Source organism: Balaenoptera ricei, chromosome 13, assembly GCF_028023285.1.
Source record: "Balaenoptera ricei isolate mBalRic1 chromosome 13, mBalRic1.hap2, whole genome shotgun sequence".
NCBI classification, from domain to species: Eukaryota; Metazoa; Chordata; class Mammalia; order Artiodactyla; family Balaenopteridae; genus Balaenoptera; species Balaenoptera ricei.
In genome coordinates, this window is record NC_082651.1 from 73,476,718 (window position 1) to 73,495,066 (window position 18,349).

Below are 18,349 nucleotides of genomic sequence, written 5' to 3' on the forward strand. Positions count from 1 at the left end.
AGAGAGAAATGGTCTTGGATCTCCTTATTTAGGAGAATGAGAAAATGCTTGCACAAAGATGGATTTGGCGAGGGGAAATTCAATGAAGTACTGCTTACAGGATCACCCTGAAATTCCATCTCATCTTGTATTGAATCAGCTGAGGAATTAAAGAAATACCTTAATGTCCTCCAAAGGAAGAAGGCTTGAAACAGCAGGAATTCATTGTCTTTGGCTACAACTATTTCTAAAGGGAACCCTGGAACCGCTTCTTTGTGGAGAAGAATTCTAGAAATATTTTCTGAGCCTAGAAGCAATAAAGAACAAAAATGGGTGTTTGTTATGTCTATATCCATTTGCTGTTTCCTACCCTGCATCTGGGTGGGAATCTCTACTTTCCTCAACCTGTCCTTTTCCTGAATGACTTTTAAAGACTTTCCAAGTACCTTATACTGTCCGGAAGAGCTATTTTTACAAGAACCCTTGGGTTTGTGTCAGGAATGCAGATGTTCAGCACCAATTCTTATCCCAAGTCTTAGAAAACAAAATTCTGGAAAAAAACTATTATAACTTGCAGTAACATAAGCAAACACATATTGACTCTTTATTTTATGTTTAATTAAAATTAGGAATGGATATTTCTTTCACATCCTAGGAAGCCCAACAAACCCCTTATCAGTAAAAACATTTCCAGGAAAACACTCACATTTTTCAAGATTTAGAGAACCTCAGACACTAAGTTTCTGAAGAACACCACCAATATTCTACACTGATGTTCAAGTATTTTCTAGAAGCAATTTTATCTGCTCAATGGGGATATTAAGGCACTGTGATCACAATTAATTTGGTCAAGAGTATAAAGTTGAAATGAACATCACTGTTTTAACTCCAAGGCCACAGCACTAGACCATAAGGTAACATACATTTCATTATTCAGGGGGTATAAATGTGTTAAGCAAATCTAAGCTCTATACTTTCTTGCTTTTTGTTATTTTATTTTATGGAAAATTTTCCAAAAAGAGGAAAGGAAAGTAAGAAGTTGAAACTCCAATCCAACCTCTTAAGGTGTTGACTTAAAGTTTTAATATCAATCCTGTCATCATCATATTGGATATTTCAACATGTTTGGGACAACAACAGAACAAAAAAAGAATGTATTTTGACAACCAGTTATTTAAAAATGTGTAATAATAATGTTAATTTGCTTCTGAAACAATGTATATAATCACTGATTTTTATTTTTCAGATATAGCTTAAATGAAAATGTTAACAGATGCTTTTTGGTGTCTAAACTGTATTACTCCATCGAACTCTGGGTTTTGAATGAATACATACACGGTTCTTCTCATTAGCTTGATTACTACGAGCTGTTTATCTTGCAAATAATACTAATTATCTCCATTGAGACATGTGTGAAGCACTCTTTCTGATTAGCAACCCTGGGAAGGCTGACAGCCAATTAGTAGCTCTTGAGTATGGGTGGGGGGTGGGTGACTCTGGAAAAGTACACTCGTGTAAGGCATACAGAGCCACCGTGCCTAGGACTGTCTGCAGCACTGACTCTGCTAGGAGGGTAATATTAGCTCTGGTTTCAGACCTCAGTCGTCTCTAGGAGTACTGCTGCTTCCCCGTGCTGTGCTCTGGGTGAATGGCAGGCCTGGAGGGCCTGGCTGTGGGCAGCAGCTGTCTACCAGCACCCTAGATTCCTAGGAATCAAACAAGTGCATGCACGCGCACACAGACACCCACAAACCAAGAAAAGTTTTCCTGGAAAAATCTCTCTATAGGCAAATTTCTAGAAAACATAGTGTTTTTTTAATGGCAGATATGTTCTTAAATTTCTTTTATAAGTTAAAAAAATTTCATATGGAAGTAATAAGATAAAGAAAGCTAATTCCTATCTGTCTCTTATTACTTCTCCTTTTGGGATTTATTAATGGTTTGCATACTTCACGTAGCTTTTCTGTGTAAATTCGCAAGCCTGCTTATTTGATTGCGAGAAACAAAGATGAACAATTATGTTGTCTTTTCAGACCTAATTCAGGCACTCTCTTCCTTAAGATTTCTTGGGGGTGGTGGGGGTAGGGGGAATGGCTGGACTTGGTTAAGCAATGTGAGTATCTAATAAGTGGGAAAATTCCAAAGCTTCACTTGGTTTATATGGCTAAATATATCAGGCCTCCTTATAGCCCACCAATTACTGGTAGCCTGTCCAGGGCCATAAAACTGGAGATAAAGTTGGCTAAGACAGAACCAAAGGAGATAGCTTATCTGTTTTACTGTGTCTTCATATGTCATTCTGTTACCACAGTGGCTTTTCAAATGTGACCATAACTAGTCAGAAAACCATTCAAATAAATCAGCAAATTGTTAACATAATTGCAGCCTAGGAAAAGGTAAAGATGAAATGTTCCCAAATGAAGCTAGAGGGAAAACTCTATTAATGTAGACAATAAGAAAAAAAAAAGTTGAGGATACAAAAATTCCCTAATCTGGAAGTGGGAATTTCCATGGGGTATGAATGTGTATTTAAGAAAGTCTTATTAAGTCATGGAAAAAAACCTCCTACAGTTGGAATTTTCAAATTCTTTCAGCCACTACACATTTATCCTTTTTTTCCTTTGTATATATTTCTCATAACAACACCTACATCCTTGTAATTTCTAAAGTACTTATCTCAGAGCAGTTTCTTTATTTTAAAATGAATGGTGTGAAAATGTTCCCAAGACTTGTATTATTTTATGGGCAGATAGAGAAGCAATATATTTACTTTAGGCCTATTTATTAACTTTGTATGCTTTTCCAAGGAATCTTGGCTGTCGGTCATATTTTTCTTCCTTTACCAATCTCATGTTTAATAGGAAAAGACAGTACTACAATTATGTGATTATTAAAAGACCACAAAAAGAAAAATTAAAAAAAATTTTTAACAGAGAATGGGATATCTTTTTCCAGGAATTCAGCTTGAGAGAGCTCACAAAATGATTGGATTCCAAGAATAATCTGGACCTTTTATACTTGTCTTATATTTTATCCTTATATTATTGTTATTGTTTATTTTCAGAGAGACTATATCTTGGTAAACTTTAACTGGGAAAAATGTGCCATATTTATAAGTACATGTGTATATGTGTATCTGCACATTTTAATAGCTATATTCAGCTGGGAGAGGGGTGTCAGATGGTCAGAATTCTGTTATTTCAACCTGCCCCTCTGGGAAATGGCTGAGGACCAGCGGGGAAGGATCTTCACATTAGGGGCAATGGTTTGTTCACTGTTTACAACTTCAGCATCTAGCACAGTACTTGGCCCACCGTAGCCCTTAATGAATGAACAAAGAGGACAAAAAGACACCTGAGAACTGAAAGTCAGGACACATTTTTAGAAAGAGCCCCACTCAATATTGTCCCCAACAGGCCGAATCTATAATTTCCTAACTTTTGTAGAATTGGACAGTATGTTCCTTAGGGTCTTCGTCAAGGCAGAAGTCCCTTGCACATAGTAGGTACTCAATAAATGAGCTCCACTGAAGTAGCAAGCTAGATCAGAAGGCTGTTGTGAACCTGACACACTAGTAACAGTGAAAACTAAATGCAAGTCCCCAAACCCAAACAGTCTAAAACGAGGTACTCGGTAGCCTATGAAATGGTTAAATTATGATCTGCACTTCTGGCCTAACAAGGCACAAAAGTACACAGAGCACTGTGAAAGGCCTCCTTTCAAAATTCTTAACATAAAATCTGACACCCCAAATTTCAATTATCTGGGGAATCCATTTCTGTGACTACCTCACTCCTTGATGGTGCCAAATAAGTAAAGTGTTATTAAAATAGTCCTGAAAATAACCTGGCACTCACTCAACTCGGCAGCTCACCTCGTACTGGATGAAGGATGGGTGCTCGTGCCGAAGGCCCAGCAAATCTGCCTGCTGATTAAGCAACGACCGGCAGGAATCAGAGTGAGACGAGGGAAGCGTGTGGATGAGAAGGCACAAGTGTTGACGATGGTCTATCTCGGTGCTGGGCACACTCAGTGGAGACTTGACTACCACTGCTCAGGGCCTGCAGCCTGGCTGGGTGTGAATGACGCTAGGCCCAAGGCAAGCGTGAGGACAGAGACATCTGGGGAGACAGCTCAGCCCTCTCGGGTGGAGCTGTTTCCCCAGGTGGGAGAGGCAGGAACGGACAAGGGGAAGCAGGCTTTCCAAGAGGTCAAACAGCAAGGTCAAAATTCCAGGCCGAGGTTCGCGGAAAGAACCTGGATCAAAGGCTAGGTCACAAAAGATAAAAATAACAGTAACTGGGTCTCAGTAATGAGAATGGAGCCAGGAGCAAGAAAAGCTTTGAATCTGAGCCACGATGATCAAATACTTTGATATTCACTGACTTATTTTCTTCACCCTCTCCCTCCTTACGATAAGGGTCTAGAGAAGCAATGCCAAGGACATGGACTTGGGGTTAGAAGACTGAGCTTGAGTCCCTGTTCTTTCATTATCTTACACATGATGCTGAACCTCTTTGGGCTTCTATAAAGTGGGAATTCCCACTCTTCCTACCTCACAAGATCATCGTAAGACTCAAATAAGATCGTAAAGAGGGGACTATTCCATAAACTCGAAGTGTTAACAGAATGTTACTTGTTGCTATAGTTATTGTTGAAATGACTATCCTGCCTGCTTAGAGCTAGAACTGGTCTCAGATGATGGCTCAGTAAATGAATTATGAGTCCTTTTGCAAGCCTCAAATGTTCAGCTGATAAATGCTCTGACAACTGGCTTGGCATTCTGAATCCTGTCCATTGTAACTTAAGCATCATTTCTATCTCCACTGATAACATGAAAAGCATCTGGGATGTGGGTGGGTCCATGACATCCTTTCATATGGTCTGGTAAGCTTTGGAGGGTGTTAGTGACTGGCCACTGGCGCCTTTCACATTTGCTGAGCTGCAGTCTGAGTATCATTGTTTCGACTTTTGACTGTGTCCATGGTGTCTCGAAGAGAAGAGAAATCTCTTCGTAATCAGCTTATCCAGTGTGAGTTGAAACAATGCTTCTGTGTGCCTGGCTGACCCCATGCTTCCTCTCTCATGATGGGTGCCTTGCTGGATCTTCGAAGATGAGGACAAATTCATCACAGTACAATTTATACTGTTTTGGTAGTTTTGCCAGTGGTTCTGCCATCCTCAAGTTGAAAGAGGATATGGAAAATCCATCTCTAAAAGATGTCTTTGATCAGCAAATCTTAGTTTCAGTAAGTCAGTGACATGAAACTTATGTCAATAATAAGAGATAATTCAACCAGTACTTTCTTAACAATAATACTGGTGGGGGTGGCCATGTTTGAAACAATAATGTCCTCAGTGTCTCTGTCACAGCACTGCAGAACACCCCTATTGCTTTCATCTGGTCTAAGATCTCCATGGAATCTTTTTAAAACTTGGTTCCCAGAAAGCATGGGAGAGTCACAGTCTTGAAAAGATCCAAGCTTGCTGCCCTCTTGCAATATGCAAGGCCTGAGGCCAGCCCAAACTGACAGTTTATTATCTCTGAACATTTTTTTAGTTTCACGAACAAAATAGAGACTCCCTGAACTGCTTTAAAATGTGAGCTGATTTGCACGGCAATAGCTTTCCAATTAAGGTGAAAAGGAACACCATTTTGTGTTGTCCTTCAAATACCCAAACTACGGGTGGCAGGACCACAGTGCAAGGCACCGGCGCAGGGGCACCGAATACATAAACAAGCATTAGATATACTTTGCTGGATTCCAAAGCAGACCCAAGGCAGTCTCAAATTATATATGTATACATTTTTAAAGTGAGGAAATGAGGACCAAGGTAACTTTTAAGTAGAAAGAATACGCTGCAGCCAGGGATGAGGTCGGCACACAGGGTGCATGCTGTGAGGTCCTGCCTGGTCGGGGACGTGGCTCATCTCTCAGTCTGCTCTAGCAGTCAAGGGGAAAAATCAAACCCAGAGCGCTACATGACTCTCAGGGTCCCCAAGGACCAAGCACTTGTTGGTCTTAGAATGTTCTTGGGGATTCTTAGTCTTGGTTCATGATGCTGCAGAATGAGAGCTGGAGCCTTGAACCAAATCTTATTTTCGACTGGCAGCGAGTATTAAATTCTGTGGTGTCCAATGGTCTGGATCCCTGAATTGGGCTCTGTTTCAAACGAATGTGATAAATCCAGCTAATCTCTTAGATGTGAAAGTAAAATTCACTGGATGTGTAAACAGGTATCCTGTAGACATACATGGCAAGGGAAAACTTGGTCAAACTGCTAATAATTCAACTCGAATTGAAAAATGTGTAAAATGCAATGCATCACTATCCTCTCATGTTTCGAACAAATTTCAAAAAAGTTCTAACTGTTCATTATTGCTTGTCCCATATCAAATTTGGATTAAACTGATGGTATGACCCCGGACCAAGATCTGGCCCTGCCAAGCCCCCGGGGAACAGATTTCCCAATCTGCATGGTGATGGATAGTGAGCATTTCGCGAGTCTCAAATGCAGAGGATGACAGGTGGGAACGATCCAGCTCCCTGACACCTCAGCAGCCACCTGTGACGGGAGGTCCATCAATGGGCAAGGGATGTTCTCTAGTAGACATTTTCATTCCTTCGCTCCGCCCTGTTATTTTACAACAATATTGCAGCAGATATTTTATCTTCAACAATCGGCCAGACACAGCACAGAAAACACTTCAATAGGGCCTTTAAAAACAGTTCACTGGGTTGCTCACCATCTCTAATACTAACCCTCATGTATTAAACAATGTGAAATCATTTTGCTCATTTAAGGTTAAGACTATACAATGAGACAGTTTAAAATGGTACAATCGGAAGTGGAGTTCGAAAACTAAAATATTAGAAATAAATTATATTGGAATCACCACCACTTTTAAAATAGTTATTTCTAGAGCGGAATTATTTGTCTAATTTATTTGAAAATAAGTTTGAATGGAACACCTGCAATTCCACAAAAAGTTGTAATAGAATAGATGACCATTTAAATATATGCCTCTAGTCCCTAGAAGTCATACAAATACTATGTGGTAAGTGAAATGATTTTTTTTCCCCAATAAACACACCAGGAATTGTACTTACAAATAAGTGTTACTGCTAAAAGCACTCACTTTTGTGGGCTATATGCTTGTGCTAAAATGTTGTTCATGTTAAAATTCTATTTGAAACTTCTCTTCAGAACTGCTTTCAGAGGAAATTACTGTGTCATAGAAGACAGAGTGCCTTTACTTTACTGTCACTTTTTGCTTCTTCTGAAAAGTTTTACCCAGCTAGATCACCCAGCCTTTCCACCAGACTTAGACGTGAATGACTTTGACTATTTCCTAGAGTCTAATAAACCTTTAAAGTCAGGGGTTTACAAAGCTAAGAAGTTTCAAAAGGAAGTGCGGCAAGCTGCAATGTCAGTTTCAACAGAGAAGTACCAAAAATATTCTGAACGACGGTATTCTTGCAATAGCTGTACAGTTCCCATATAACTATTTTGAAAGGTAAAACACTTCACTTGGATATGTAAATCTTGGTTATGTTTTTAAAAATAATTTCATTATGTTAAAAATAATTTCACTACTTTATAGTTGGACCTTGCATTGATGGGAACAAATAAACAAGCTTCATATAAAAAGTGCTGTCAGGTGCTTTAAATACAGGTGTGCTGAGACCTATCCATTCCTTAGAATTGAGGCAAACAGTGGAAGGAGATGAAGATGAGGATTTTAAACTAAGATGGTCTAATAAGCCATGGCTAGTAAAGCAGGACATCTCTCAAAACGTAGACAATGTGATTACCAGTTAAAATGCTAAATTCTATTAGGCTGACAAAAGCTAAAAGGAAACCAATTCTGCTACTTCTGGTCAATGGTTGTACCCTAAAGAAAATGGAATCTTTCTTTTTAATGTCCATAAGCCTTTTCTGAAGGGCATGTCTCTTAATAACCTTCATTAACTTCTGTTTGGTTGCCTAAGAGTTGTCTCTTATCCAAAAAAAGTTTAACACAGTCTCAGTAGAGATTGTGTTTATTTAAGCTTGTTGGAAAAACATTCCTATCATTTCAAGAATGACTAAATATTTTTCATTCACATAGCTGGCATTCCAGACTCTGTTTTCCTGCCTCTGTTGATTAGATGAAAATTAGCAGGCCCAAGTCTGAACTATTAGATTCGATTATGATCTTAGTAGGAAAATTATGAGACTCCTGGCAGTAATGCCCATTTAGGTATGGGAAGTAAACAGCAGAGGAAATAAAGAGGAACCTGCCCCTTGCAGGCCACTTCCACAGGGAAATACTTAATAGCTGGCACTGCCAAATGCTGGAAAATCACAGGCAAAGGTTTCTCTAATCAAGTGTTTCAGAATCAGCTCTGAACCATACCATTCTAATGTTATTTGAAATACCTAAAGATATTTTAAATCCCCAGAGAAAATAAAAAATACTGTGAAATTCATTCATGAACAATTTTGGATGCTTAGGTTAAAGGACACCTAGGTTGACACATGGTCATCTGCTATGCATTTGTTACCCCACATATGACCTTATTTGGACAAGCCAAAAAACACACTGTGCTATATTTTAATTTCCATTTATGGAACTAGTTTCCAGGACATTTAGAGTTAAAGGATGAAACAACATGCCTAACAGTCTTTGAAATATTACGAATATTTTATTATTCTTGGCCTACTAATAATAGCATAGTATATGGCACTGAAGCAGTACCACCCATAAACTGAGTTTTGATCCCTGTTATGTACCAGAACATTAATATCATGTGACCCTGTGGCATCTTTGACTTCACTGCCTCTGGGGTCAGCCAAACTATGTTTGATTCCTTGCCACAGAAGCAGTAGCTTAATCGTTTGAGATACTGTTTGGTGAGGAAGTATTATGGGCAGGGCTGGAAACATATTTTCTTGTTTCAAGGAATTCCCACCCAGATATGTGCCTGGTACAGACTTTTCCAGCAGCCCAGTAGAAACCTCATTTGAAGGGTGGCTTGATTCAAACCATATCAGAATTTATGGAAAGAATATAGTGCTCCCATAAAATTAGTATTGACGATGAGGAGGACAGTCTATTTCACAGCTCAAAGACCTCCAGCTCCTTAGAGGACCACAGCATATGATCTATTGGGTGAGCTGATGCTGAAGTGGCGCATTAAATCCACATGGTCAAGAAATGCCTCATGGCCTCTCTTCAACACTGTCCCAAGTAGGACCAGGATTTCCCAAGTAAGGGATCCAAGAAAGCCAATCGGCAGGAAGACAGTTGATAGCACAGCTATCACATTCCATCCTAAGTCCAGAGAATTAGAAAGACTCCATGGACAGGGAGTCAATTTTTATTCCTCCACTTCAAGAGTTGGCTAAGTCCAGGTTAGCAGAATCACAAGGCCTGCCTGAAACTCAGCTCAGCTTCAGACAATAACTCTGCAAATAACTTTCATTTGAAGTCCTTATTATGGAAAACGTCTTTAAAACACTGAAGTAGATAGAATAACATGATGGACCCTCATATACCCGTTACTGAGCTGTGACAATCTACAAATAACTCTTTTATTTCCTGTGTGAATTTGGAAATGGATTTTGCTTTTGTTTCAGAGAAACAGAAATAGTACAAAGGAAAGTACCCATTGTGGTTGGAAAGTACCCAACCACAAGCACGGAATTTATTTACTAGCAACTCAAATCCTAATATTGACTGCTAACTTGTAAAATATTACCTATGTTGTTTCTAGTTCTTGAAAAGTGATACTCTTGGCGTTGGCTCTGAAAGCCCCAGGGTCATCAAAACCATCAACTCATCTCAGCTGTAGACTCTGCACATACTGGGCCTAAAGAACACTCAGGTCACAGTGGCCACCTGGGCAGGGTCCAGCTACAGCCCAAGATGAGACAGCAGATCAGATCTGACATCAAGACTAATCAGGGATGATGAAATTCTTATCTTCTGCATCAGGTGGAGATGGCCTCACACTTGTCCACATACCTTGCATCTTTCTTGTTGCGTCATCACGGTCATGTCATTACATCATGCAGCCAGTATTTCCCTCCCCAACACCTTATCTTACTTTTAATTATAAAACAAACAGATATTTTTTTTCATGGAAAATGGCACCCTGTCCTCAGGGTCCCTCTGACATTAAGAATCAACTTAGATAGGATTTATACCTGGCATTACTGGGAAATCAACAAGCAAATTATTCTCAATACCTAACTGTGATATTAAAAAAAAAAAAAAAGTCTAGCTGAAAACAAGGCAGTGGCACTTACACACTCTCAGGGCAGGTCTTAAAAGCAGTACATTAAATGTGACAGTGAGCATTAGCCTTGGAGGGTCTGGAGAAGGCCCACTTTAATTCTGCGATTCTGGACTTCAGGGGCTGAACTGAGAGAGGATAAACCACAGTTTACAAACCAGTCTTGGAAGGCTGCCCCTGGGTGGGAGTCGAGAGCTAAGTGCTCATCAGGAGGGTGAGGAGTCAATCTGAAGCTAACTGGTCCAACTCACCTGTAGGCATCTGGACCCACCGTGTCCCAAACATACTTCGTATAACACTCTGCTTTCTGTTCTCAAAGTGCACTTTCAAATAGAAGCATTTACACATTAATCTTTCTTCAGTTCACCAGAGGTCAGCATCTGACCCCTTTAACAGCATTGGTTAAGGAAACCCTCTATCAGGGTCTGCTGTCTTACTCCAGTCTTTTCCCCCTTCACTAACTCACTCACTCATCATCCATTCATTAACCATTTTTGAGCACCTACTTACATGACAGGTGCTGCTTTAGGGATTCAGAAGCATATGGTAAATCCTAGCTCATGGGGGACGTAGCCTCTTTTAGGCTACTGGTCAGTAAGTGCACTTTGTCTCAGAGGCAGAATCCTTGCAGGGGTCCAGAGCCAGGGCTCTGGAGATACACTGCTCTGCCACTTCCGAGCTGTAGGCCCTTGGGCAAGTTACATGACTTCTGAACTTTGGGTTCTGTGATCATAAATTGGGATGGCAGTACCTGCACAAGAGGGCAGTTGTGAGGACCAAATGGGCTGATGCTCTCAAAGCACTGAGGCCTGGCTCCCAGTCACAGTGTGCGAGAAATGTCAGCCACTCTCATTAAGGGCTACAAAGAAGATGATGCAAATGGTGCTAGATGCCGAGGAAGACAATTCTGCTGCCCTCCTTTTTTGTTTTTATTTGTAAGAAAATAAGGACGTATCTCCCATATAGATGCTTAAACTGCAAACTTTATCTGCTATTCCATGTGTTTCCATTCTAGCTTTTTACAAGGGCCAGAAAATAAAAATAATGCAATTGATGAGCAAGAGGAGATGTAGAGAAAAGCCAACAGCACAAAACATAAGAATACAATCCGTTATAGACTTACAGACCGGGATGGCTTATCTGTATACCTGAATTGGGTGTTGACACTAACTTGCTAAGACTTAATCAAGAGAGTACTTAAGTGCCAATTTAAACAGCACTCAGGTACTTGTGAATTGAGTTAGCTGTCAAGTAACAGCATAGTCTTTAAGGGCCCCCAGGTTCACATTCCCAGTCCTCCAGGAGTAACCAAGCACATTATGTTGTCATTTGGAAGGTATGTATCTCTAATAACAACAGCAGTCACAACAAGGTTCTTCCTCCCTGAAGGTCCAAACACACTATATTTGGTGATGCAGTAATTTATTTAGGAAGAATCTAAACCCACAATCCTCGTGTGGGGTCCCTTTCATCAAATTTCAGACTCTGACTATGTACCTTGGGACTGTAGCTAATAAGGGTGAGAGCCAACATTTGTTATGCAATTGTGTACAGAGGAATTTACTGTGTATAAACTGCATAAATACCAGTCTTTCTGTTTCCTCCAAATAATTCTGGCTGATTATTTATTACACAACAATGCCTTGCTTTTTTCTTATTTTGTCTAATCCTTTGGCTCTTCGGAAATCACTTGAAATTCTATTTTAATAGGCTACTGAATAACTGCTGAGAAAAATATTTTTGAATACTTCCAGAGTCTTTCTTGGATCCTGAAAACTAAGCAATAAGATTTATTTACCTTGCATTATTTTGCAAGTTTATTATTATTAATAAATAAGTTTATTACAATATTATTCATAGATAATAATAAGCTTTTACGATCATTATCCTAAGCTGTACACTGTTTTTTTTTAATCCCCATGCCAAAAGAATCTTTTGTCTTCTGAACACATCTTAAAATGAGGGTGTCACTGGAGAGTAAATGCAGTCTTACGTGAAACTTATTATTTAACTGACTTTAAAACAAAAACAAGAAACAGAAGATAAATTAGTTCTCTGAGAACTAAACAATGGAACCTTCTGCAAGGCTGAGACCAGCAGAGCCTAACAGCTTGGAATAAAGATGCCGAGCCTGGTGAAGTGAAGGAGACAACCTGAATGTGAGGCCTGAGAAGCAAATCGAGGATGGGTCTCAAAGGCATCCTTCCCCCGAGGTCCTCAAATTCAGGGGAGAGGGCAGGTGGGAGATCACATCAAAAACACCTGGAGTAGTTGTCAAACTGCAAATGATCTCCTCCCCTGTCATCAAACTCCTGTGTGTCCCAACACAGGGCCAAAAGCCAGAGATGAAGAGAGATGTAAGGGAACTAGAAATAGGGGCAGGAGGAAACTGAGATGACCTCTGGGAGCAGAGGAAGCAGACAAAAATGTAGTTGAATCTGACAGACTTCAGTTGATCCCAGCTCAGCCACATATTGACAACTGACCTTGGGAAAAATTATCTAAGTCTCTCTAAACCCTAATTTCTTCATCTTTAAAATGGTATAATAAGGCCTTTGGCAGAGTGTTGATGCGAGGATTAAATGAAATCAGGTACAAATAAAAAGCACTTACCCCACAGCACCTGAATGCAGACATTCTGTTTTTCCTGGTTTAATTTAAAACAGCCTAAATAGTTTCTTTGACGTTTACTAGGAATTGTCCCTTATTTAGCTTTGTGTCCGATGTGGTATCTGGATTACGGAAGGTTCTTAATAAATTTTTTGGAATTAATGGCTGACCCAAACTGTCACTCTTTTCTCAAACAGTGGAAGATAAGATTACAACGTGACCCATGTTGCAGAGACCAAACTCTAAGTAATCAAACTAACATCTACTTCCTACCCAAACATCTATATGACATAAGAATAAATCAGTTTCTCATACATATAATATATATTTTTGTCTATTCACCAACTGCTTCCCTTCTCTACTCACCACAATGGATATGCTAATGATGGCCAAAGATGAGCGCAAAGGATTTTCCTTTCTTACTTTTAGAAAAAAGGCCCTATTTTATTTTAACAAGTTTTTCAAAGCCTTATTTTCAATCTAGACTCAAGACTCATGAAGTTAAAAGGGTTACTGTTTACTGGATTTATATGTATGCTTTTAATTTTTCTTACATTATCATGCACATACATATACTTAAATATTTCAAACCAATAACAGATTGCCCTTAATTCTCAGGGATAGATGTTCCCATCTTTATCTGCTTCAGCAGGGCATCTTTCCTTGTAAAGCTGACCGTACATCATCAAACATATTATCGCACACTCCTTTTTCCAGCACTGAAATGCTGCCTTTAGGGGATAGGAGGAGTGTATGTGTGAGGTGGGTGGGTGATTTCCACAAAATTGGTCATCTGGAAGCTATAAAGTTTTGGAGTGTGGCAGCTGCATTCTGAGTAGAGTAATGGTGAGGGAATTAGTGATGTCAATAGAACCAGAATCCTCCAGCTTAAATTTTTATATGATTTTTAAGGTCTTTAATAATTCTAACCCCTCAGAAGTTAATGAAGCCAGTCAGGCAAACTCTGAAGTCTGAGTTGATTAAAATTTTGGTAGAAGAAAAAAGACTTCTTGATAGAGGACTCAGTCTACTTGACTGAATTTCTGAAAAGACCTGTCAGTTCCTTAATAGCTGTTTTTAAAAATTCTAGAAGGATCCATCTTCCACAAGGACTAATTTTTGACCCACTTTAGTTCATTTCACTATGCAAATGTGCTTCTTAATGACAGACACTCTCTATTGGACCTGTCAGTATAGATATCCAATCTCTTGTTTGTAGTAACAGACGTGGACCAAGGATTAAGGCTGACTTGAGTAACTGTGCAAAGAATCTTCCCAGGATGGGGGAAGTGGCCTGGAATAGCGGTTGGGATGGAAAGACTAGTCCAGGATATCTCAGGCTCTCTCCATTAAACAGGAAGAGAGGTAGTGAAAGCAGGTAACCAAGACATAAGAAAAAGCCCAAGAGGAACTGCAAAGCCACAGCCATCGAGATATTAGAAGCAGAATGGATGCTCAGGGTGAGGACTCCAGGCAGTGAAAACCACCTTTGATGGCTCCAGGTTTTTCTTCTAGCTGCCAGGACTCTTGGGCTTATGGAAGCATTACAAGTTGAACAAGCTATGCTTTGAGTCATGGGTCTTATTTCCAATTTCATTTCATTTCATTGTGTTGACCTTTGGATGTTAATCAGGCTTGCGGTGAACTGAATTAAAATGTATATATACTTCGACCGTAAAGTATTCAGACAAGCATTATCTGCAGTGGCAAAATAAAGACCACACTATTCTCACTGTAAATGTGTAACATTTCCCCCAAATGATTAGTTTGGGCTGTATAATAAATTCATCTGCAACTGGTAACAGCATGAAGCAGACATTATGCCTGAGGAAACAGAAAACAAGCAAGCACATACTGGTAGAAGCTTATCCAACACGAGATATTCGCCAGGGGCTCGTTAGAATCTACGAGGGTTACCTTCACACACGGGGCAACACTCCCCAGGCACTTTGACGGGGTTCATGCAGCTCTGTCCGCAGGCCGTCGCGACACAGTGGGGTTCTCCGTTGATGCATTGGCAGAACGTGCAGTCGTCCTCCCGCCACCGGTCCCCGTGGGCACGGATCTGACCATTGGCATAGCAGCCAGCGGGATTATTGAAAGGATACACGGGATCTAAATTAAAACATGAGTTCAGAGTAAGACTGAGGGCATTCTACATCTTATCTCTGCCCGCACCTAGAGACATTTTTTTTCCCAGGTTCTCGTCATCAGCAGTTCTTTCCCAGCTGTGCTCAGCAGCAGCTCAGGGCTGCAGGAGGTGTCTCTAGGGGGACATGCAAAAGCAGCTGTCATGCTGAATTTCTGTCCACCCATCCTGACACGGCACACAGGGCAGGGGATCTGAGGCATAAAAACCAATGTGCAGGTGTTATCATTTCATAAAGGTGCAAAACTTCGTGGACGGAGCTGTGGGCTGGTCGTGCTGATCTGTTTTAGGCTCTGATGATGCCTTCTGAGTTGCCAGCTTAAATGTTTATTACACCTTCATTTTACCTCCTGTAAACTGGAAAGAATAATGCCCCATCTAACTTATAGTGAGCCTGTTATTTCTAGGACTAACTGAAGTCTATCCCACGGTGCCTGGAGGCACAGTGAGGTGTATACAGTCCCCTGCTGTGGCCTTATTCAGGACAGGGCTGACACAGCTTCTCTAAACCATACATGGCACTGCTTGTGCCCTGGAGGGAAAGCTGTGAACCTACGCCATTTTTCTCCCCCAAGCTGAGCAGTCAAGCAGCAGCTGAGGCTGGGGAACGTAGGTAGCTGAGGATAGTGTAAAAAAGTTTTCTGAGGTTGCTGACAAGCACATAAATAAAAAACCCCCAAATATCCTTATAAATGAAAGCAACTAGATAAATCACTCAATGTTCTTTTTCAGAAACATAAAATCTGGCCTCAAGAAGCAAGTGCTGCTGTGCTGGAAGCAAAGTCCAGGCAGTTCCGAGTTTGGTCCTCTTTATTCCAAAGAGGTAGTAGGGCATTACAAGAGAGTTAGAAGGCCAAAACTGAAAAGTATGCAGTCACAGCTTCAGAAGGGCAGTCTGCCAGAGATGCAAGCAGCCAAGAGACCTGAGTTAGATAAGACTTTATAAAATTTCTTTATAAAAAATATTACACTGCATACTTCATTTCTACTTTGAGCCTGGATCTGAATTCCAGGGAGTGAGACATAACCGGATCTTTGCCCAGACAACTCATTATGATTATTACACAGAGGTCCATATCTATGTTTTTACACGACCAACTAGCTAGGGAACAAATCAATTGGGAAGGTTAAAAGTTTGATGTGACTTTCTTAAAATCCCTGATGACACCTAAAAAGTGAACCACCTTTCTCCTATGTTAGCAAAAATAATTTCTAACAGGGAAGATGGCCTCCCTGTTATGAACCACTGTTCAATGTTAGGAATGTAGTTTGCATACTCTAAGCAATTTCATATCTTCAGTATTATGTGGTAAACAGAGCTCAAATATTGAAAAGAAATGGATTTAGAAAACAGAAAAAGTTATGGAACATGGCATGAAATTCTGTCCTCCCATTTCACGTGCGGAGGTAAGGGCAGGGTGAGTGTCAGACATGAGACGGATGTGCCTGACTCCAGACTGAAGGTCTGTGGTCCGGGCAGGACAAGAAAGCTCACGCGATCCTCCTTTCTGGGGAAACAGTGTAGGGCAGTTAGACCAGAGACACAATCAGGCACTCACTGCTCCTGGCTTCACTGGAAACTCAGACAAGTGACTACTTTTCTGATTATCCTGATCCTTAAAATGTGTGGATTGTAGTACATGATATTCAGAGTTATCATTCTGAAATGTTTATTGTTTCTGAATAGGAGAGACAGGAGGGTCGAGCCTGCTGGAGGAACATGGACCTATTATTTCTTGGAGGGAAAAGGGGAATAAAGAGAAAGCAGGCCCTGGGGATCCTTCTGCCCAGGGCCACAGTGGACACTTGTCTGGGCCTTGCCCTGGTGTCACCACCGTGCCACACCATGACCCCACTCTCACCACCACACGTTTTCAAAGGACGGGGAGCCCTGCTCTCACCGGAACTGGCGTGGGTATCGGAAAGGAAACGGTCGGTTCCTTTCTGAGCTGACTGGCTGAGGTGGTCAGTGATTAGGGCGGTCCTGTCCTAGCTGAGCAATCTGAGGGGAGCAGGGTAGGTGGAAATGTAATGTCAGGATGAAGAGAAAGTCCCAGGACTTGCCAGGGAACTGCTGGAACCACAGAGGAGGAACAGAAAGCACCTCCGGGAAACCTCAGGTCGATCTGTGGAAACAGGTGACCGCTGTCTACCCCCAGGGTGTAACTTCCCTCAGGGAAGTACCGACAGTTTCAAACAGTCTACCTAGCATTACCCAAGTCCTAAAAGGTAGACCACGATGACAAAAAACGGGAACTTCTTCAATCTTCCTCTATTTTGGAGTGAGATTGAAGTAGGTCAATTTTGATATTAAGTCCCTAAACCATGTCCTTTCTTCTTATTCTCTGATTGGCACCTGTCCTTACCTTCACACACAGGGCAGCACTCCCCTTCGGGCACATAGTATCTCTCGCAGTTCAGCTCACCACACTGGGCGGTGAAGCAGATGGAAACACCCCCTTGGCATCGACAGAACCGACAGTTGTCCATTCGAAACATATCCCCATCGCTATACTCCACATTGTTGAATACACAGGCTGGCTTTGTTTCTAAAGGAGTTAAAACAAACAAGGCAGATTCAAAGTCATTTCTGAGTGGTGTCCTTTCATACTTTTCAAACAGCCTCTAGAAAATACTGTCTGACAGCAGGTTAAAATTTGATGGAAACTTACTACACTCAATATAATTTTTTACAACAGAAGCGACAAAGCAATGCAAAGTAAGGTAGAATAAAATAAATAAAACACATCACTATTCTCATTATACTAAGGAATAGAAATTCCTCTTAGTAAAATCTATACTGGCGTCTCCTTATCCCAAATAAAGGTAACCATGTGACCATGAAACTCACATTTCTGATTTGTGCTTTAAAAAGATTTTTTGTTAAACAAAACTTTTTTTTGTTAAATAATTCTCTACCCTCAAGTAAATGATCCTGCCTCCACATTAGGTTTTGTTCTGCCTCAAAAAATTTATTTAGGCCTTTTAAGAGGTTATGTTCTTCTGTTTCTCCAGTGTTTTCTCCTAAATTCTTTTTTCTATCCTGTTTAATAATCTGTAATTATAATAGTGCTTGGCCTTTAAAAAAACACTTTCTACATGCATTGCCTCACTTAATCCCAATAACAAAGGTCTGATGTAGAAATACTTATCCTGAGTGCAGAAGTGAGGAAATCCTGGGTAATTTGCTCAAAGTCACACATTTAGCAAATGATAGAAGCAAAAACAGTAGCTCTTCAACTAAAACCTTGTACTCCTTCCATTGTGTTTCAAGGCTATGTTCTGCTAAGGACTCAAAGCCCTGCACTTATAATTCTTATAATGACAC

The 18,349-nt window shown here is 40.5% G+C and overlaps 1 protein-coding gene across 1 annotated transcript in view; it reads right to left on the bottom strand.

Annotated features, from left to right (window-relative positions):
• Positions 1 to 18,349, bottom strand: part of CRIM1 (cysteine rich transmembrane BMP regulator 1) — a 205,158-nt gene that overhangs the window by 57,671 nt on the left and 129,138 nt on the right. The window contains exons 6-7 of the mRNA XM_059943606.1: positions 17,388 to 17,570; positions 14,790 to 14,987 (exon numbers count right to left, since the gene is read on the bottom strand). Coding sequence (XP_059799589.1) covers positions 14,790 to 14,987; positions 17,388 to 17,570 — 381 coding nt within the window. The remainder of the gene's footprint in view (positions 1 to 14,789; positions 14,988 to 17,387; positions 17,571 to 18,349) is intronic.